The 23,263-nt window shown below is 36.4% G+C and overlaps 1 protein-coding gene across 6 annotated transcripts in view; it reads right to left on the bottom strand.

Moving 5' to 3' along the window:
• The window catches only part of DISP1 (dispatched RND transporter family member 1), a 172,339-nt gene that overhangs the window by 59,940 nt on the left and 89,136 nt on the right, over positions 1–23,263 (bottom strand). For all 6 annotated transcript variants that reach the window (XM_074385234.1, XM_010340918.3, XM_039463484.2 and 3 more), the window contains one exon: positions 8,955–9,480. In XM_074385234.1, the coding sequence (XP_074241335.1) occupies positions 8,955–9,463 (509 nt within the window). In that variant the 5' untranslated portion in view covers positions 9,464–9,480. The remainder of the gene's footprint in view (positions 1–8,954; positions 9,481–23,263) is intronic.

Below are 23,263 nucleotides of genomic sequence, written 5' to 3'. Positions count from 1 at the left end.
AAGCAAATATCATAATCAGATTATATACTCAGTGTAAAGCATGAAGGCTCTGAGTTTTGGGGGCTAAAGAGGCCCATTTATTCTTAACAACCCCTTTTCCTCCTCCAGAAGGCAAAGTGACCATTTTTTTCCACTTGCTCTTTCCTATAGGTTGGTCATGTGAGGTATGTCATTCATAAATAAGAATGAAAAGGAACACATCATGTCTTTATACAAACCAGGATTCAGTAATAACTTCATTTCTAAAAAATACCAACAGGATTAAGCAAGGCATGCAACAATAACAACAACAACAACAACAACAACAAAGCTGAAGAGAAAGTGAAAGCACCAAAAATGGAGAACAAAAGGGAGATTAACATTTGGTATCAGGCACTGTGCTAAGTGCAAGATAGCTACTGCTACTCTCATTTTACACAGATGTTCTTACTACTTCATGTTGTACAATGAGGAATGGAGAGGGAATTGAAAAAAGAGAAATGAATTATAGTGTAGCAATAATGATTGTTTCTAGAGGCTAGCTATACTTCTCTATCCTGGAGAAAAACTACGTTTTTTCCATTTATATTTTAGATCTACTTACAGTTGCAACTATAAACTATGTAAGATGATACTTTTTGACTCATAAAGATATACAGTGGCTTTTGTGAAATGTAATTGTGGCCTATAGAAGATTTTGAAGGATATTGCCTACTTGTTACACAATTTTTTTGCTAATACAGGACTTTTAGTCCTTCAGATTTTTGAAGAGATATTTTGTCATTTCTTTGTTATTTAGTAAACAAAATACAAGCAAATCCTAAGTAGAATTATGTCAACAAAAAAAGTACTCACTGTCAAATACTGCTGTTTTTCTATATCATATAAGTTTCACTTGCTGCCATGAATGTTGAAAAGGGACCTCAGTTGCTTTAACAGAGCCAAGAAAGGTAATCCTGTTCAATAAAACTTTCTGCAATGATGGAAACGTTCTCCATCGATGCTGTCCAATATGGTAGCTACTAGCCACATGTGGCTACAGAGTACTGAAAATGTGACCAGTATAACCAAATAAGCAAATTTTTGATTTTATTGGGGTTTATTGAAAAGCAAATGTCTAAAGAATGCAGTTGAGCTATTCCTTCTTGCAAAAGACACTTACCCAGAAATTCTAGAGAGGTAATAATTTATGTAAAAAATAAAGAGAAACGATTGTTTCAGTATTAGTAATCTTTCAATGCTAAGAGAGGAAAAGAGAAGAATATGAATTTGTAAAACTATATAGTCTGGTTCTCTTTTTGTATTAATATATAAAACTTGCCTGTGCCTCTGTAAAAGTACTGGTATTTAACTTCTGTGCTCCAGCGAATACAACAGCTATTCTGTAAATACCCATCAAAGATGACAATCTATCTATGGTCACCCGATGCTAAAATCTAAGTGTCCTACCTGTCCACGCTACTCCCACATCTCTGAAGTTAGGAACCAGACTTTGCAGTTTCCACCTGTCTCCAGCACCTAACACTTATTAAGCACTTGCTAAGTAGGTGACTCACTAACTCTGAATTTCTCCATTCGTTGCTGCCACATCTTAGAGAAGCATTTGAATGGACTCTGGGCGATCTGGGTAAAGCAGAGACTGTGGGATCTGTGTGAATGCTCAGGGGTCATGCCCCAGTGTTGATGAAGTGTTCAGAGTGATTTGTGGCTTAAATTTTCTCGCTAACAAAATAATACAATCAACAGGGCTAAGGAAAAGGGAAAGGGTGAGTCACCATAGGCCATGTGTAGCGAAGTAAGACACTTTGGGAGATGATGCTCAGAGCTATGATTTTACCCCTGGATGTCATGATACAGCATATACAAAGAAACAAGAATTCTGGTGATAGAATTCTTGTTTTTTTAATATAATTCAAAAATTCTCATTTCTTACTTTTCTTTCATTTTAAAAGAGGCTCCTTCACAGAAAATAACTAATGTCTTAAGGGGAAACCAACAGAAAACCTCTAAGAAAAGTAAGTCAGAAATTAGAAAATGAATGAAGAAATAAAGAGGAAAAGAAATGTAAGTTACAAAAATTATACAGTCATAACATATGGGGGTGGCTGGGACAATATTTAGTTAACCTTAAGGGGCTAAGCTAGTCCCAGGGTTCTACAGTCCCCTCTATGCCAAGCATTCTTAACTCCATATAGCTCTAATTCCTCTAGTGCGTCACAAGAAACATTCAAAATGGCCATCTGTCTATGAAATCACCTTGGATAAATAAAAATGCATTTGGCAGGAACCCAAAAATATCACAGGTTCCCTGTCATGATAATGAGTCTGTAGCATTGCCAACTGTCATTTATGGAGTCCTCTGCTACAATCATGAATATTTCTTTGCAACACCAAATTAAAAAGTAAGTATAGTTTAGATTAGAACTCTTGTGTGCTATTTTTGGATGCAGAACTTTTTATTTATTGTGCAGTAATACCATTACTCTTTCACTTTAATATGGCAGTAAGAGGATCCCAAATGAGTAACTCAAAACTTGCTTCAACTAGCACACGTGGAATGTGACTGGCTTTTTGAGAGGCATTTTCTAGCTCTCTGGAGTATAAAGAACAGATCATCAAATGGACTGTGTTCAGGATGTAGACTGGCGACACCCACAGTGACCCTCTGCTCCCGCAATCTTGTTCTCTTTACCTTTCTTACATGCTTTAAAAAATATTTTAAGGCTTTTGTTTTTGAAAGCTTTCCCTTCACGACTTTCCTCCACTTCCCATGTTTTGCCTCCTTGAGTCCCTTCATTAATTTTTAGTCATCTTTCAAGGGCCACTCATGTTCTATTCTTCTCAGTCCCTAATGTCAGTAACCTACAGGGATCCTTCCAGGGGATCCTTCTGACCTCTCAACTGTTAGAGTTATTTATTGTTTCTACTGCAAAAGAAATGTCTTATTATTATTATTCTACTTATTTTATTTTTTAACTCCCAAGTGATTCCAAAGATGATCAGCTAGGTTTAGGATTTGTTAGTATAGGTCTTGCCTCATGGTGAGGAGAGACTATTGTCTGCCTTTTAAAATTCCTTATTGTGGCCAGGAGTAATGTCTCATGCCTGTAATCCCAGGATTTTGAGGGGCAGAGGTGGGCAGAACACTTGAGGCCAGGAGTTCGAGACCTGCCTGGCCAACGTGGTGAAACCCCGTCTCTATTAAAAATACAAAAATTAGCTGGGCATGATAGTGTGTGCCTGTAATCCCAGCTGCTTGGAAAGCTGAGGCAGGAGAATCGCTTAAACATGGGAGGCGGAGGTTGCAGTAAGCTGAGATCATGCCACTGCACTCCAGCGTGGACGACAGAGAGACTCTGTCTCAAAATAAACAAACGAACAAACAAAATAAAATAAAATTCCTTATTTTTTTCAATTAGACATGTTAATTAATGGCTGAGTAATGTATATAAGGACAGGAATCTACAAATACAAAAGCCTGAACCTTTAAAATGAAATCTAAAGCTTTGAAATAAAATCTATTTAAGCTACTTAATATTTGGCAATAATCAAAACAGACATATTAAATGTGATCCTTGCAATAATCTTAATTCCATTTTATTTTACTTTTCTTTCTTTAAGACAGTCTTCCTCTGTCTCCCAGACTGGACGCAATCCCCGCTTACTGCAACCTCTACCTCCCGGGTTCAAGTGATTCTCCTGCCTCAGCCTCCGAAGCTGGGACTACAGATGCGTGCCACCACGCCTGGCCAATTTTTGTATTTTTAGCAATTTTTGTATTTGTAGTTTCACCATTACTGACCAGGCTGGTCTCGAACTCTTGACCTCAAGTGCTCAGCTCATCTTGGCTTCCCAAAGTGCTGGGATTACAAGTGTGACCCACTGCACCCTGCTTTAATTTTATTCATCGAAAGACTAAAAAATAATTTAAAAAAACACACACAATAGTTGACATAATGAATCTTTTAGAAAGATTTATTTGAGCTTAAGAGTCAAGAGAGGATGTAATGGAGTCCACTCTACGTAGCAAATGGCCTAGGTTAAAATTATGTTTTGCATCTGATTGATTCTTTAAAATATTCTCGATGGCTTAAGTGCTTCATAAACAAAGAAAAACTTTAAAAAACACTTTCAAATACAAACAGGTGGGCCCATTTGTGGTATAGGTGCAAACAGCAATAAAAATTGATAGCACTTAGGATCTTCCATCACTATGTAATTTTACCCTAAGGCAATGTTTAAGATGCCCTTTAAAGTAATGTGAAGTCATAAATACATCTTAAATATTAATTGAATAATATTTCATTAAGTACTTACTTGATGTTATCAATTTAGAAAAAACTTTAAAATTACATAGCAATAAACCACAATAAAGAAAACTAAAAGGACTTAAAGTTCCTGGTAGAGATCAACCTCTAGAACCTTTGTTACAGTAAGTTCCTGAAAGTGTTGTGTAGAAAATGAAAGGTGGGAAAGCATTGTCCGACGTCTTCATTTTCAGAACTCCTTACCAAGGACATCGTGCGCAGACTTTCTGAAACTGTCCTGTTCTCCCATACACAACAGCTCTATCCAAGAGCACATTTGCTTCTACGGATATTTTACTGGTTGGGGAAAGGATGAAATAGTATCTCACTTAGTGCCTTGCCTGTAGCACAATTTTGCAAATATAATGTCTGCTGGCCTGAGTCTAAGTGCTTCAGTGTTCATTCTAATATAACCCTCACCAGTATTGTCCTCAATGCATTGTCATGTATTACCCAGCGACCTCATTCTTTCAAAGCTCAAGGGATATCACTCTTTCACCGGTACTGATACTCTGTAGTACTCTCTGGAAGCTCAATGTCTCAGCTCTGTTTACTTAGTTCCCTTCTTCCCCACTTTAGTGAATGGCATTACACATCAACCCAAACTGTTGCTCAAGCCAGGAAACTGAAAATCAGTTGTGATTCTTCCTCTCTTCGCCCCTCCGATATCCAGTTATCCACCAGATCTAGTAGATTCCACCTCCTAAATCTCTCTAGAATGAATGTATTTCTAAATCATGGTTCAAGTTACCACATTTCTCACCTGAACTACTGTAATAAGCCTTCTAGTGGTCTTCATATCTACAACTGTCCTGACCCAATTCAATCTACTCTTCACAACGCAAATGATGAAACCTCCTAAAATGTTTCTGTTTCTTTTCTGCTTTAAAATTTATAATCTTACATCAATTAGGATGCCTACTCTTAAAAAAAATCAGATAAGATAACAAGTGGCAAGGATCTGGAAACCTCGGAACTTTTTGCACTGCTGGCATAAAATGGTACAGCCACTATGGAAAACAGCTCCTCAAAAAGCTAAAAACAGAATTATCATATGCTCCAGCAATTCTACTTCTGGTCTGGGCATATACCCAAAAGAACTAAAAGCAGGGACTTGAACAAAAGACAAGTTCATAGCAGCATTATTCACAATAGCCACAATGCCCAAAAGATGGAAGTGTCCATCAATGAATAAATTGATAAAATATAATACATAAATATACAATGGAGTATTTTTGAGCCTTAAAAAGAAAGGAAATTCTGACACATGCTGCAACATGAATGAACCTTGAAGACACTATGCTGAGTGAAATAAGCCAGACAAAAAAAGACAAATACTGTATGATTCCACTTATTTGAGGGGTATAGAGAAGTCAAATTCACAGAGACAAAAACTAGAATGATGGCTGTCAGGGGCAGGTGGAGTATAATTTAATGAGTATGGAGTTTCAGTTTGGAAAGATGAAATAGTTCAGGACAAAGGTGGTAGTGATGGTTGTACAACAGTGTGAATGTATTTAATGTCACTAAACTCTATATTTAAAAATTATTACAATATTAAATTTTATGTTATATATATTTCACCATAACAAAAAAAGATCACACAAAAAAAAATCACAAATCTATAATGGGTCCTCATTAACCTCAGGATGAAGTCTAGTGATTGCATTGATGTCGTTTACAATACACTTCAGGACTTAGTCCTAGTATACCTCTCCTCTTGCTACCATTCTCTCTTCCACTAGGGTCCAGCCGTATTGACCTATGCTGGAGCTGAGCTCACACCACCTTATAAAAGTATTTACGTAAACTGTTCCCTCTATCTAAAAGACAAGCCTCTTCAGTCCTCTCCATTTGTAACTTCTTCGTCTTCAGCTCTGTGCATTCCTTCTTGATAGTACTTACCACAATACTGTAGCTGCTATTTGCTTTAGTGTCTCCCTTCCTACTAGTTTAAAGCTCTATGAAGGTAAAAGAATGTCTCAACTTGTCTGGAATTACATTCTTAGCACCTGGCACATATAAGTATTCAGTAAACATTGTGGATTATATAAGTAAATGTAGAAAATAGGAAAGCAATCATTGAGGCACAATAAGGTATGTAACACACACAACTGGACACATACCATTCCTCTGCAGGCATCTTTAAAATATTTTATGCCTATTACAAACAAATAACCAAAGGGCTCAAATTCTTGAGATAAAATTCTAAATAGAAAAAATTTCCTTCATACTATTCTACCTTCTTCTACAACTCTTTTTGAGGGTCAATTTTGGCAATTTTTAAGTCAGTGTTTTTCAAATTAAATATGAAAGTGTTTTTATTTATCTCATAACTTTTAAAATGTAAACATTGTATAGTTCAGCCACAGCCTTTACTTCCAAGCAACTTCTCCATGGGTCTCAATTTCCTTTTAAATAACATACTCTTTTTCCAGAAGGCAGTTAGCTTTTCATCATTCTTTCTCTTTAGATAACATATAAAGACAAAGCCTGTAAGGACAAGTCTATGCACCCAGTGGTCACACACAATCTGAAGGAAGTCCACCGTGATTGCAAAGACTCTGGTTCCAACAACGACCCCACACTAAGGGTAGTGACAAGCTCAGCCCTGCATATCAGTTTGTTTTCAATGTCATTCTATTTAAAGTGTACATAAGGATCTCACTGCTTTCAAATGAGGTCACTGAGAAATGCCAAGTCAAAATCGTGAAAATCTTGCCACAACCTTCCATATTGAAAGAATTGGTTATTTGTTCATAGTTTTATTATGTTCTGATTTTTTAAAAGCAGGTATCAGCTTCAAAATGCAGAAATATCTCTTATTTCATACTTTGCAACCATATAATTTATTTGAAACATCAATATTTATAATAATTTAAAAATCAACTGTTCACACAGTTTGATTCAAAATGGAAAGTCTTAAAACCAGTCATGTAGCACAATGTTGTCAGGACAAGTATTCTAAGAAAGGGCTTTAGTAAATGTGGTGAATTTATCGTATCCCTATAACTAAAGACTCTCAAACTCTCAAATCCAAAATGGAAAATGTATCCAGAAATTGCACAAACATGCTGTGAAGAACTCTCCTCTTTTCCCCTCCCCACTCTTTCTGCTGTATTAGCATGTTTCTCTTCCTCTCTTTAAAAAGAGTGAAACCAGATAATCTCAACATTGTTCAAAACCTGATAAAGGTGAAAAGTATTTATCACTTAATCCCTTTCTGGATCTGACTTTTTTTTTTTTTAACTTTTTTTGTAGAGACAGAGTCTTGCCATGTTGTCCAGGCTGGCCGTGAAGTCCTGGGCTCAAGCAATCCTCCCACCTCAACCTCCCAAAGTACTGGGATTCTGTAATCCCTGCAGCCGTGAGCTGCAGCACCCAGCCCTGACTCTTTAATCAAAAGTGAATTTGCTACATGCATACAGTAGATTGCTACTCAGCAATAAATGGAAAAACAAATACATACAACAATTAGGTGAAACTCAAAAACATCATGCTGAGCAAAAACTGCCAAACACGAAAGAGTACACACTGTATGATTCCACTTACATGAAGTTCTAGGAGTAGGTAAAACAAATCTATAGTGATAGAACTCAGCAGTGATTGCTTCTGGTGAAGACAGAGGGAATAACTGAGAAGGGGCATGAAGGAACTGACCTTCTGGGGTGACAGAAATGTTCTACATCAGACCAAAGTGTGAATTACACTTTTGTGTACATTTGTCAACACTGATCAAACCGAATAATTAAGATCTGTACATTTCCCTGTATGTAAATTATACCCTAATTTTAAAGAGAATGCTCTTTTTCTAGCTAATCAAACTTTATTACTTAAAAATATGAAATAAGACTTTGTTTCTACAAAGTACTTAGTAGTTTCTAAAATACTAAGTTTTTTACTAAAAATACTAAATTATTACTGCTCACCTGTACTGAATGCAACTTAACTTACCCATGGAAAAAAACAGCTGAAAATCACGTATATAAGAAACTATGGGCTGAGGTGGAAATAAGCACTGGCAACATTATCCATTTTTCCAGTACTTTTCAATCTACCAGATCTAAAAATGCTTTACAAAAATATTTTTAGAAGTCCCATGCTACAATTTACCAGTTTCATCTGCTATGAAGGGAACTGCTACTTTCATTTGATCTCAGCGTACTACATAGTCACCAAAACATATGAATAGAAATTGTCGAGTACAGCCATGAGGCACCACAAAGAAGCAAGGGTTGTTTTTTTTTTTTTTTTTTTTTTTTTACTTCTTTCTCATAAATGTTCACCGCTATCAATAACAGTAAATAAAGGACTGTCACTTAGGTCGTCTCATCATAAATATCCTTCCCACACACAATAACAGAAATTGCTAACAATGAAACTTTTTGTTAAATTTTATAACTCAAGGTCTAGCAGGAGTTCCTAACCAGTTTGCAGAAGCGAAAGCAGAAGGGAGGATTTGACTAAGAAGTCAGTGGATAAAACAGATATGCTGTATTATTTTATTTGCATTTTTTGTTGGCATCATACAATCCACAAAATAGGCATTTTCATTGGGTTTCTTTCTGTGCCACATTTTTCTCCTCTCCTTTCAGAAAAATAAATGCAAGCAGTCATGCTCATGTGGAATTAGTTGAATGCTAAAAGCAAAACTTTCAGACCACTTACCTTATGTTGGCTATGTGCTGTTGCACAGGCTGATGCTGAAAATGGTCAGGCCACGGATGATGCAGGCAGAAGGATGGAGAGGGCTGAAGACAACACGTGGTCTGATACACAGGTGAATGATTTGGACAAAGAGATGCGGAATACTCGGAGTGTGGCTGCATGCAACACGAGGCCAAAGCAGAGGGTGCTGCAGGGCCAGCCTCGGGATGGCACTCTTGGTGACTGCTATGGCTAGTCAAAGGGTGATGGTACGGGCAAGGATGGCAGCATTGGGATAACATCTGAGGCGTTCTTTGGTTGTCTAAAGGCAGTAAGGATGATTTAACTGTGCCGTTAAGTTGCAGGCATCCATTTGGACTCACTTTTGTTCTTGTTGCTTCTTTGGGTGTGAGCTGCTGGGCTGCATGGTCTCCATCACAGAGGGTGAGAGGATTCGGGTTGGCAGCACTGGTTGTGATGCTGCTATTACTCAGAACCACAAAATCATTGTTTCCATTGCTCATAGCCATGCTCCAATTTCTTGACCCTAAGAAAGAAAATCGTATAAAATTCCCCAGTTATAGTCAGGCAGGTAAATGTGTAGAAAAGACAAGTACGATATTTAAAAATAGCTCTTTGAAAATGAGGGTTCTTGCAGAGTTGTGAGACAGCAGTGGAAATTCGGCAGCATCTGTGATGGAACTAGCAACACAGTGGCCCTCCTCTTCCTTCCTCCAGCTGTTTTATGCACCTTAAGAACCCTCTTCTATTCCCATTGATCACTTTTCTCCTGCCCACCTCTCCTTTCAGTGCCTTTCTTCTCACCCCATCCTAGATGCACAAGTAATCAGTTAAGAACTAGACAATTTTGCATAGGGGAGGGGAGAGGATACAAAGAGCATCCTTCAGCTTTTCAGCAATATCATGCTTGGCTTGCATATTCTGATTTAGGAGTGACAGGAAAAATGAAGGGCCATTCTGAGGGCAATTAGTTGTACAAGGTTAAAATAATTTGAATAATCTTAAGAATGTTTTATATCTTAGAAAAATCTCAAGTATATATGATTTTTCCTCTTAGTTCTTCAAGTCTGAGAATAATAAATTAAAACCAGTCAGGAAAGCTAAGAATTCTAGCAACCAAAATAGCACATGTAAAATTCTACGTAATATACTACAGGTAACATTGCTTGCACATTAGAAAAATAATACTATGGGTGGGATTTGCTTCAAATGAGATTTTTTTCTTACTTTTTTTTCCTTCCACCAAAGGGTTGATGCCTTCAATATAAAGGAAGATCCCGAGATGCCCAAATTACCAGTACAAGTGTGTTCAATCAACCCACAAAACAAAAAGAGACAACCTCCCTATCTCCTTGCCCACCGCACCACCCTCTGAGCAACATACACACAAAATCTGGAAATTCACAGTAAAAAACAAATTGGTTATCAAATGCTATTAGTCTATTCAACACACACATGAAAGCCAACAATAAAAAAAGAAAACTGTAATTTGGCTCACTAACCATTCTGACTTGCCATTCTCTAAGTAGACAAAACAGCTTCTGGAGGAATCTCTCTCCAGTCCTTCCCCACCTCTGGCAGACACACAGGTAACCAGAAGAAATCATCTTTTTCAGTCTGAGTACATGGTAATCTCACTAGCAAACCTGGATCTCCCATGAGGATTCTCATGTACATTTTCACCCAGTGTGTAAACTACTCAGCAGGGGCATTTGTGAGCAAAGCATGCCCATACTAGGATGTAAATTTAGCATATTTACCTTCAGACAAAATTCCTCAAACTCCCCACCCCCTCAACACAAATTCAGTTAAACATCATGCAACAGGAATTTCTTCATAAATTGCTTAGAGGAAAGACAAAGCATTTAAAAACATCTAAAAATATAAATAATCAAGTAGATGTTACTTCCTTCATCAGCCTTACACCACTTTTGAAAATGGCTTGGCAATCTCAAACCTCCTTTAATAATGACCATTGATAATGGATTCTGAATTGTAGTAAATACAGTTGCTTTCTCCTTCATTAAATCACTTCCCAATGTATCCAATGTAAAACAAATATCCAGTGTAAAACATTCAAATAATACACTCAACACAGAGTAATAGTAGGTAAATGTATTATCTAAACTAGCAGGGAGGTGGGGTAGATATACCGACTGGAAAGAGCATTAACCTCATCCAGGAGGCAAGAACTCTACTCATCCCATCATTTTCTAAATGTGCCATCTGAGCAAGATCTGCTCATTTACACTTCAGTTTACTGAAGAATATAACCTTTCTTTTGTTAACAAAAGAAAAAGCCATATGCAAATGTTATGAAAAAAATAAAGGACATTTAAAGAAGTATTGGACTTTTTAAAAAAAGTTAATTGAAATTTAAGAGGTTTAATTGTGTGTTAGATAATGTAGGAAACAATCATTGATGAGATCAATGCCATTATTTCCCAGAATTAGAAACTCTTCATTGTACAAGCACTCCATTCAAAGAAATCACTGAAGACACACGCTTTTCTCCAACCTCCACCTGTACCTCAGCTAAGCTGTCACAGCTGATGGAATCTGCTGGGTTAAATGGGAAAGTCAACAACTCTTCCTGCCCTTTCCATAAGGAAGGTGAAAGGAAGAAATAATTCTAATTTGTTGGGTTTTTTTTACCATCCTAGGTTGGTTAATATATCACCTCAAATAGTCTACTTTTTCCTAAGTATTTAATTCAATCAATCCTACTGATTCTGATCACAGATGTTCGGTAAGTTATGCTAGTGAGAGCATCTAACAACAATAAATGACTTAAGTGAAACTGGCTGATATGGTTTGGATCTGTGTCCTGCCCAAATCGCATGTCGAACTGTAATCCCCAGTGTTGGAGGTGGGGCCTGGTTGGAGGTGATTGGATCGTGGGGATAGATTTGCCTCGTGGTGCTGTTCTCATGATAGTGAGTGGGTTCTTGTGAGATCTGGTCATTTAAAAGTGTGTGGCACATGTCCACCCTCCCCCACCCCAACTTCTTCTTTCTCTGGCCAGTTTCCCTTTTACTTTCTGCCATGATTCTAAGTTTCCTAAGGCTTCCCCAGAAGCTAAACAGGTGCTGCCATATTTCCTGTGTAGCCAGCAGAACCATGAGCCAATTAAACCACTTTTCTTTATAAATTACCCAGCCTCAGGTATTTCTTTTCTTTTCTTTCTTTCTTTTTTTTGGGGGGACAGGGTCTCGATCTATTGCCCAGGCTGTAGTGAAGTGGTATAATCTTGGCTCACTGTGACTTCTGCATCCCAGGTTCAAGAGATTCTCCCACCTCAGCCTCCTGAGTAGCTAGGACCACAGGTATGTGCCACCACGCCTGGCTAATTTTTGTATTTTTTTGGTAGAGACAGGGTTTCACCATGTTGGCCAGGCTGGTCTCGAACTCCTGACCTCAAGTGATCTGCCAGCCTCAACCTCTCAAAGTGCTGGGATTACAGGCGTGAGCCACCGTGCCCAGCCCAGGTATATCTTTATGGTAGTGTAAGAACTGAATACACTGGCCTTCAGACAGAATCCCATTAACCTCTAACTTTCTTCAAAGATCCCTGAAATCCCCCCTAGATCCGCCTCAATATTCATGTTTCCCTATCTTCTAATTAAATCTGTTTATCCTCAAGAAAAAAAATTTTTTCTTTGTAACCAGAATCACAACTATCGTTGTCTTTTATATTTATTACAAATGTATCATTTTGTAGTTATACAAGAGTTAAACAGATTCTTATATGCCAGCCAGGGACCTAATCATCATTTATAACATATTTTTTCCACTTGGTAAAATGCAGTTCAAATGCCAAAAAGCTGACTTACAAATGAATTTTTGGAACACAACCTATTTTGTAACTTGGGAGACTTCTTGTAATGAAGTAGGAACTAATAAAGAATAATTTGAACTCTGACTTTGGCTTGTATTTGAAGCAAGTCACATGAGTGTTCTCTGATTCCATTTCTTTAATCCTAACATGGGACCAATCAATTTGACCTCAAAAATTAGTAAAAACTACAAGTAAAAATATTAAGAAGGAAAAAAAGAAAAAATATTTTATAAAATGTCTATGGATTATTTAAGTTCAATGGATGTATTTGGGTAGAAGTTCAGGTGACCAGCAGAATAGGAAAGTATTTTACTCTGATGTCAAGAGTTGACCCTGAGGATCATCCCTTTCGTCCCTTTTTCCCTTCCCTTTTTTTTTTTTTTTAAGACAAGGTCTTGCTCTGTTACCTAGGCTAGAGTGCAGTGGTGTGATCACGGCTCCCTGCAGCCTAAACCTCTTGGGCCCATGCAATCCTCCTGCCTCAGCCTCCTAAGTAGCTGGGACCACAGACATGTACCATCATGTCATGCTAATTTTTAATTTTTTTTGTAGAAATGGGGTCTCCTATGTTGCCCAGGCTGGTCTCGAACCCCTGAGCTCAAGAGATCCTCCTGCCTCAGCCGCCCAAAGTGCTAGGATAACAGGATGAGCAACCATGCTCAGTCTCCTTTTTCTTTAGAACTGAGACAAATGAGGAAAAAATCCAGTGTGAACCTAGGATGGAGGGAACTAACGGGAAAGAACACAAGATAGAGGAAGTATAACAAAAAGGAATGGAATAAGCAGTTCCTGAAAGAGGTGTTAATACCCTCACATTTGTCAAACTATTGTGCTAAGTATAATGGTATATGATTATGAATGCAGTGACAGTAATATTTATGGTGACAGTTTAAAATCGGTTTTGGATAAAATATAATGAGTAACCTTAAAAGATAGCTATGTCGAGGCTGGGCACAGTGGTTCATGCCTGTCATCCCAGCACTTTGGGAAGCTGAGGCAGGAGGACTGCTTGAACCCAGGAGTTTAAAACAAGCCTGAAAATATAGTGATATCTTGTCTCTAAAAAAAAAATTAAAAATTAGCTGAGAGTAGTGTTGCTTGCCTGTAGGCCCAGCTATTTGGGAGGCTGAGATGGGAGGATCGCTTGAGCCCAGGAGGTAGAGGTTGCAGTGAGCTGAGAGCACACCACTGCACTCCAACCTGGTTGATAGAGTGAGATCCTGTCTCAGAAAAGAAAAAAATAATATAGCTATGTTGAAATCACCTGTTCTCCCACCCAGGGCCACAACACATAGGGGAATGCAAAAAAAAAAAAAAAGCTATTATTGAAATACTGGCTTGAGATGTGATGGGCCCACACCAAGATATTTTAGTGCATTTCCTGCTGTTCATGAATATAACATACCATTATCAATAAACTCAAAGCCTCTAATCTCATATCCCCTATTTTACCTTTTTGGCCAGCATTTTAATGTCCAGAATGATTTAGCAGTTTTGGGGCTACAAAGTCTTTGACCAAAAACCATCCTTTGATTAAATTTAAAAGTATACATTTCATAGGATTACTATGAGAATGTAAAAATGTTTTGAAAACCATAATGGGCTACATATTTATAATAAAAGAGTTTTATCATCACTGCTTGATTGAGTAACGAGAATATAAAAACATGTGGAATGATGCTTCTTATTTTAAAACCATAATTACGCTTTTAAATGGAAACAGATATTTGTAGCTTAGAAGAAACAGCATGGGTAGGTCTGAGTTTGAAAGTTGACTATAATAGTTACTAACTTTGAGAACCTATATCAAATTACTTAAACTCTCACTCTAAGTCTTGGTTTCTTCTTAGAGTTAAGTTTGTTTGAAATGCAAATTAATGCAATTTTAAGAGAGCAATAGGGTACTACTTATAAAAATTTAAGGTACCTTTATGTTTTAACCCACAGTTCTACTAGGAATCTATCCTTTGGATATACTTGAACAATGTGTAAAGATGTTGACTGCAGCACTGTTTGTAACAGCAAAAACTAGAAACAATTTGTTATCAAGAGGGAACTTATATTTCATCATACCCATATTTGAGTATTCTGCACAACAAAAATAAATGAACTAGGTCTGGAGGTACTGCTCTGAAAAGATGTCCAAAGAGCATCATTATGTGTAAATAAAACTTAGCTGCAGAACAATCTATATGATAGAAATCCATCTGGTTAATAATATATAGAATTAGGGGTGTGTGTGTGTGTGTGTCTGTGTGTGTATATATGAAACACTATACACACACATAAGAGATTGCTAATACCCTTGTATATATAACACTATGTATGTATACACACACACACACACACACACACACACACACACACACACACCCTTGTAATACCCTTATATACATAACACTGTACACATACGCAATTTCTAGGGGGACATAAGAAAATGCTGACATTGTTTCCTGCTGGAGAGTTGGACTGGGCCACTTAAAAGAGTGGTGAAGACTTTCACATTTTACTCTCTGTACTGCTTGCAACTTTTATTACATATGTTTCCTTTTTTACGATAATTAAATATTACTAAAACAACATATAAAGGTGACTGAGTGAACAAAAGGTAATTATTACTAAATGTAATTATTACTAACATGTAAAATGAAAGACAAAGTTATTTTACCTTAAAAGATAACTAAAAATTCACTGGATACATTTTAAGTTGTTTATCTTTTGATATAGAACTGCTATTTTACAATGATGCCCTACACAATAATCAAATAACCGGATAAAGCAGGAAAGAAAGGGAGCTAAGAAGCAAGAATAGATGAACACAAACTATTTGGACAAAGGGTTTCGTATATCTTATCTCCACAGTTTTTAAAAGACAAACGATTATTTGTTAGCCCAAAGGTATCTATGAACCAAAAATCCATGACTAATCCTGTAATCATTAACACAGACATACAGAGAAGAAATATAGAGACAATTCAATCGTACTGAAATGTAAAGAGAAAAGTGTCATCAGAGTTCATGTGACTAGATGGTTCTAAATAATGACATCTGACTCTTGTTTGGAACTTGGAATTAATACACCTAGGAATTAAATGGAAATAATAATGCTTCAGACAAAAAGTTGCATCTCATTGAAAATACTATCAGGATTATGATAATTTCATTTTGTCAACAGACAATCATATATAACCTAAGGATAGAAATATGTCCTGAGACATGCATCATCAGGTGATTTCACCACTGTGTGGTCACTGCACACTTACATAAACCTAGATACTGTAGCCACAGCTAGGCTATATGGTATATAGTCTATTGCTCCTAGGTTACAAACCTATACTGCACGTTACTATACTAAATACTGTAGACAACGGCAATGCAGGTAAGTATTTGTCTACTACACATACGTAAACATAAATAATAAAAATTATGATAAACATATCTAAACATAAAAAAGGTAATGTGTTGTTCTACAGTGTTACCATGGCTAGGCCATAGGAGTTTTTCAGCTTCATTATAATCTTATGGGACCAATATGGTATATGTGGTCTGTCACTGACCAAAATGTCCTTATGTGGCACATGACTGTATCATACACCAAAACATGTTAATGACACACAATTTGTACAAAGGATGCAATCTAACTAGATGGCACCCAGAATACAAACAGCCTTAAGAAAATCTCATAGCAGCTACTTGGAATTGGCGGTCAGAACTGCTAGTATGGCCAGAAAACTGCCAAGGTAAAATATAAATGTACTGTTGAAGAGAATTCACAGACCTGTTCCAATTACCACAGTAACCACTTCGCAAAGCCATCACTATCCTTAACAAACACAGGGCTCATATAGCCTGAATGAACATCATTTTCATCTCCATTAACTGTTAGAATTGTATGCCTCTGGTATTTCCAAAGCACTTTCTCACAAATGATCTCACTTGAGTTGATCCTCCTAATAGCCCTCTGGAAAAACAGGGGTGGCAGGCATTACCACCCCATTTTGTAAGAGAAAACAACAAAGAGATTCTGAGGTGCTCAAAGTCACATACTGATGACAAATGGGGAAGCCAGGAAGCATGATGCCAAGGTTTTGAGAGCTTTCTGATAAACTGCATTCTGTAGGCTCCGATGATGTATTTTAGAGTAACTCTTTGCTTCACCAGATTCCTAATACCAAACTCAAGAATAAATGGCAAGACGGTATCACAAATAAGATCCCTTGTTGTAGCCAACCATGCTTCCAAATACAAGGTTCATCTGGAGATGCAGTTAGAAGGCAGATTTCATACAGTACATCAGGGGTGGGGCAACAAGCCTCCAACAACGTGCCCATACTTCCAATACCTGGAACACACTTTGCATAGCAAGACAAAACCACAAACTAGGTGGGGGGACTACAAGAGAATATGCCTTGTTTGTGCCAAGATACGCACAATTAAAGCAGAATGAACAAAAATAAGGAGGGAAATGATAACAGTTGACAGAAATAAAGGCCCATTTTTCTATTTAAGGCAGAAAAATGGAACAAATTTAACAACAGAGGTTCTAATTGGTAATCATATTTAATTATGGCTTATATCATGACTCCCAAACTGTTTTGTGCATGCAAACAACAGCTGTTAAGATTTTTTATCTTTTTAGTGTAACTCATAATCAGACTGAAGCACTCTGCCTAGTTAACTGAGACACATTTTCTTTTCCCCTCTCAAGTGGTACTAGATATCAAAAGACAGGTATATAAAGAGACCTTAAGTCTTTTTTCTCATCAGGTATAAAGGCAGGACTTGTATCCATTATTTACCAAACCTGTTTTAATATGAAATGGTTCCTCTACAATTTCTTCATGCTTATCCTAAAATTACGGACTAATTTATGATTACTGGTATGATGTTGGCCTATTAATATTAATATTTGGGAAGCTGAGGTGGTGGATCATGAGGTCAGGAGTTCAAGACCAGCCTGGCCAACATAGTGAAACACTGTCTCTACTAAAAATACAAAAATTAGCCAGGCATGGTGGCACATGCCTATAATCCCAGCTACTCAGGAGGCTGAGGCAGGAGAATCACTTGAACCTGGGAAGTGGAGGTTGCAGTGAGCCAAGATCATGCAACTGCACTCCAGCTTGGGCAACAGAGAGAGACTCTGTCTCAAAAAAAAAGAAAAAAAAAAAAAGGAAAAAAAATTTTAGTGCTATGGTCAGAGAAATAAATAGGTGCTCTAAATGCCAACAGAAATTGATAAAGAACTATAAGCATTTCTGCAATGGGGCTATATAAAAGCCAAATCAGAGGCCAGGCGCAGTGGCTCACGCCTGTAAACCCAGCACTTTGGGAGGCCGAGGCGGGTGGATCACGAGGTCAAGAGATCGAGACCATCCTGGTCAACATGGTGAAACCCTGTCTCTACTAAAAATACAAAACTAGCCGGGCATGGTGGCGCGTGCCTGTAATCCCAGCTACTCAGGAGGCTGAGGCAGGAGAATTGCCTGAACCCAGGAGGCGGAGGTTGTGGTGAGCTGAGACCGCGTCATTGCACTCCAGCCTGGGTAACAAGAGCGAAACTCCATCTCAAAAAAATAAAAAATAAAAGCCAAATCAGGTAAGTTTTGTCTCTAAGAATATCTGTCCCTTCAAAGGGCTATTAATATGTCTTTGTAAAATCATCTCACTATGTTAAGCCACTTTTTTCACAATACCCCTATGAATAATATTATTAAACCCATTACAGAGAAAACTGAGAGTCAAAAATATTCAAGTAACATGTTTAAAGTAATCCGAATCACATGATTCAACATCACACCAGTATGACTCTAAATGTAAGGCTTTTCCACTACCTCAAGATGTCTCTAGAGCAATGCCAAGTCCAACTAGCTTTTATAGGACCACTAGAGACTACTGATATAAAATTCTGTCTGAAGGTCCGCATGAAAAATAGCCTATGAATTTGATATTTCCCAAGATAGCTTTAAAAGTTACAATTCAGCATTCAAAAGCGTCAGAGACATCATTCACTCAATTAAGGAAAGGTGTTATTCATTCATATGTCATATTTTGCAGACTTGTAAAAGCAAAGCAATGGATTGATCTTTGTTGTCATATAGTATACTATTTAACAATAATACCAATGTGACCTGATGGAAAAATCTGTATCTTTAATGAAAGAATCAGACACTTTGAAGGAACTAGAAGGATGATCTTAAATAAAGAACTAGAATCTTCTTCCCCTCTGAGACAAATTACATTTTCCTATTTTTCTTTAAGTTCTTAAACTTTCTACTATTAAGCTCTCCTTCATGAGAGTACTTATAAATAGCTTCACCAAATCACTTACAAACATTTTATATGTTGCAAAGGACTACACAAAAATAAGTTGTTAATTCTAGTATTCCCCTTAAGCATAAACTGCGATAAGTTGAAAGCCATTTTCACAAAGAAACAAATAACATTATACATTTGAAGATCTATACCACGAAATATATATTTCATAAGAGCCTACTAGGTATTAGTTAGCTTTCTGCCACACTATGAGAAAGCAAACTGATTTCCAGGGAATATGAAAATGAAGGATTACTATTCTTTTACAATGAGAACATACTGTTCTTAATATTCAATTTATATTATTATTATTCAATTTATATTATATTAAGTAGGTAGTTTCAACTTATGATGATGAGCATGCCACACTATGAGAAAGCAAACTGATTTCCAGGGAATATGAAAATGAAGGATTACTATTCTTTTACAATGAGAACATACTGTTCTTAATATTCAATTTATATTATTATTATTCAATTTATATTATATTAAGTAGGTAGTTTCAACTTGTGATGATGAGCACCACCTTTGAAAATGAAATACATCTAACATTTTTAGATAACCTCTGTTAATATGATTGCATACATGATATATATTGATAGAGGCACTAAGATATTGGATAAACTGTAAATGTTTTGTTTCAATATTTATGGTATTTACAAACAGCTTAATGATACAGAAGAAAAATTAAAATTTCCCCCAGAGTTACAATAACAAAAAAAAATGAATGTAAAATAATTTTAATGATATTACAGTATATCTGCCATAGCCCTATATTTGGAAAGAGGTATTACTGCTAGAAATGAATTAGGTTGTAAAAGCAGAAATTTACATATGTAGGGGTGAGTGATAGAAATTTCAGGGTTGTAGAAACATGAATTTCATTTTTCTCATTTTGTTTCACATCCAACGTTCCTTTGGTTTAAGTGGGAACAGAAATGTGGGTATAAAATAAAGTTTACCTCTTTCAATCTCAGGTAAATGATATCAGTGATATCCTCCATTTAGCATGAACACTTATCTTCCATATTTCAAGAGCACTCTCACAGTACTGCAATTATTAAAGCACTTTTCACAGATCTCTTTTCCAGGTTCATCCACAAAAATTATCATTCCATGCAATATTCACCAATTCTCTCCACACTCATAAGTACTATACCCATAAGCATCAATGCTAGAAAGAAAGAGGTAGGGGAGGCTTCTTATATCTTTGCATTTCAATTTCAGGTGAGTTTAAATTCCATTAAGCTGTACTAATTTCTTTTGAACCCTAAGTTTGGAGAATTATGTGAAATTGTATAACCAAAAATATACAAAATAAAACTAGAGAAACTTTCTATAATCAGGGATGTCAACCAATGGCCATTTAAAAAAAAAATTCTACAAAGTTCTTCTATGTAAGTAGTTATCTAACCCCAAAACCAGCTAAAACATTTGTCTAGACTCTGCCACAAGTCTTAATGTATGCATTAAATATGATGAATATTCATAAAATTACAAGGCTATCACAGCAGTCTCATCCCTGGCTGCACATTAGAATCACTTTGGTAATATTAAAAAAAAAAAATGTAGTAAAAGGGTCCTGGCCCTAGAGGTCCTGATTTAATTCTTATTGTAGTGAAGTGTGGGCATTAGCATTTCTTAAAGCATCCTGGGTGATTTTAACATGCAATCAGAGCTGAGAGCCACTGATTTATACTTTATATAATTAATCCTGATCAATTTATAAGAGCAAGCAACTGCCACACAAAATATTTAATATTCCAAAAATACTGCTTGAAATGCAGAATATTGCTGCATATTAGAAAACAGTCGGACCTGGTACTCTAAGTTTAAACTATCTTTACTTTTTTTTTTTATTGTTGTTACGATGAAGAGATTTCATCTGCAGTACTCCTTAAGTTGGGAGGGTGGGGACAAGGGTGCAGCAAGGAGAAAGTCTTAATAAGATACTGGCATAAGCAAGACAACAGTGCAGACTTTACGTAGAACAATGTTGTGGAAATGTGAAACAAGCTGCAATATAGCGCTTACGTTTTTTATCTTTTGAAGCGAATGTGGGAAGTAGCTAACTTGACCAATGAGTTTATTTAACACTCAAGGAAAAGTACATCCTCAATGTCTGGTCAGTCTCTAAAATGAAGGCTCAAGATCCTCCAATAAAAGAGTGTTCCTTAAAGTTCCATGCCAGGCAAGAAACAGATTTCTGGTGGCATTTTAAGCATCTTAAACTTTCCAATTCTAGGGTTAGACAGCCTCCGGATACCAGGATTGTTATTTAGCCTCACATCCCCACCAAATAAGAATTACAAGATGGTTTGTTAATAAACAGGATCCTTAAGATGTGATAGGTGTGTCTTTAGGCCATGAGATTTCCTTTGAAACTATTTTGTCTCAACTAAAATCACAAAATGGGCGGTTTTACAACTGAGCAACCTATCTGTATCCCTATAGCTCTTCCCCAGTAGAAACAGGATCATATTACTGAGCTTAACAAATGTTGAACACATCACACGCATGTCTAAAAGATACCATGAATGTTTAATACTACACACATCTCAAAACCTCAAAACTTAGCAGCCCAAAGGAAAAAAAAAATCACAGAGGTAAATCAAACTAAGAAAATTTTACTCCCACACATTGTTAGGCAAAAGAATGTGAGAGAATTTAAAAAATGTCCTTCATAAAGCCAAAAACTGAGATCAATCACCATAAAGCACTTAAAAGTTGTTTGATTTAGATGGTAGTGTGTTGTTTTTTAATACCACACTTAGAATTATCTAAACGTTTCCCACAAATGTTGAGTATCTAATACCAGGCCCCACTCCCTGCTGTCTTGTGAAGTTTGAGAAGTAGCAAATCAAATTTCCTAGAGCAGCTCCCCAGATGGGTTCTTCCCTGCAGAGCCTAGCAAATAATGTCTTATGAGTATCCTTTAGTCTACTGAGCAACCTGGGAAACATCATTCAAGGTATTTGTATAAAACACAATTAAAGATGTCCTTTTATGTAAAGAACTCTGAGATTTGCTTCAAGCTTAGAAAAACATCAAATTTATAAAGACTTTATTCTTACTTGAATTGAATCAGTAAATTAACTCTTAAGAAGAGCCTACATGCAACTTTTATAAATCTTTCTCTATGCTTTAAATGATTACTATAAATGCTCATAAATTCTGCTGTTTGCTTTCTTGTACATATTAGATGAACTGAAATTACATTTATTATGGATGTAATTCTTGTTCACTTAAAAAGTTATTAAATTATATTCTTCAGTTAAACGTCCTTATTTAGCAATCATTTTAGTAAGCAGCTACTGTGTTCCTTATAAACAGTTTTCTTGGAATGTATGAGCCTGTAATACATAAGCCTGTTTAATGATGATTAAAATAAGAGAATAGAAATCAAGACGGAGAGAACAAAAAGCCACCCTCTACTCCAAGTCTAGCTTTTCTAATTTATTTTAGTTGCTCTGTCTTACATTCTTTTCCAAAGGCTGACAGGCTAAGGAGGTCATGTGTCTTGATCCTAAACAACTCAGTTTTGCTTCCTGTGTAAGAATGTAATCAGGAATTGTATTTTTTCAAAAATTAAAAAATGTTCATATCATGTATAAGTCAAGGCTGTCCATCAGCCACACTGAGATATAAGAATCATTCAGCAAGAATTCTCGGATCCAGTCCCAGAACTCAAAGCAGTTAGAACAGAAGGTAAAGAAGTGATGTATAGCAAACACTGAAAAGCAGATTTCCCCAAAAGGCTTAACTGGTTCAATATAAACTACAAAGGCAAGTAAGATTAGATTTAAATTTTAGATGAATCCATTTGATAACACGTATTTCCCAGACTGAAGCAAGGTAAACATTTGTTTTCTAAACTACTTTGTAAGTCAATCATTTCAGACACTTAAACATTACACATTTTTTCATAATCAATGCAACAGTTCATGATCACATTTCTAAAATTCAGGTCTAAGATGTGAGCTATATGAAGCATAAAAATATCTTTTTTAATACTAAAACAAAAAGTTCCAAATAATGTAAAATGAATAATATATCCCAATATTGGATACTTTGGTAATGAAAGCAATCTAACATAATCTATGAGATGCAAGACTAAAAAATACATAAAATAACACAGTAAGACTGTTTTAATATT

The sequence above is a fragment of the Saimiri boliviensis genome, chromosome 14 (assembly GCF_048565385.1).
Source record: "Saimiri boliviensis isolate mSaiBol1 chromosome 14, mSaiBol1.pri, whole genome shotgun sequence".
Classification (NCBI taxonomy): domain Eukaryota; kingdom Metazoa; phylum Chordata; class Mammalia; order Primates; family Cebidae; genus Saimiri; species Saimiri boliviensis.
This window is presented reverse-complemented; position numbering and strand designations above follow the sequence as displayed.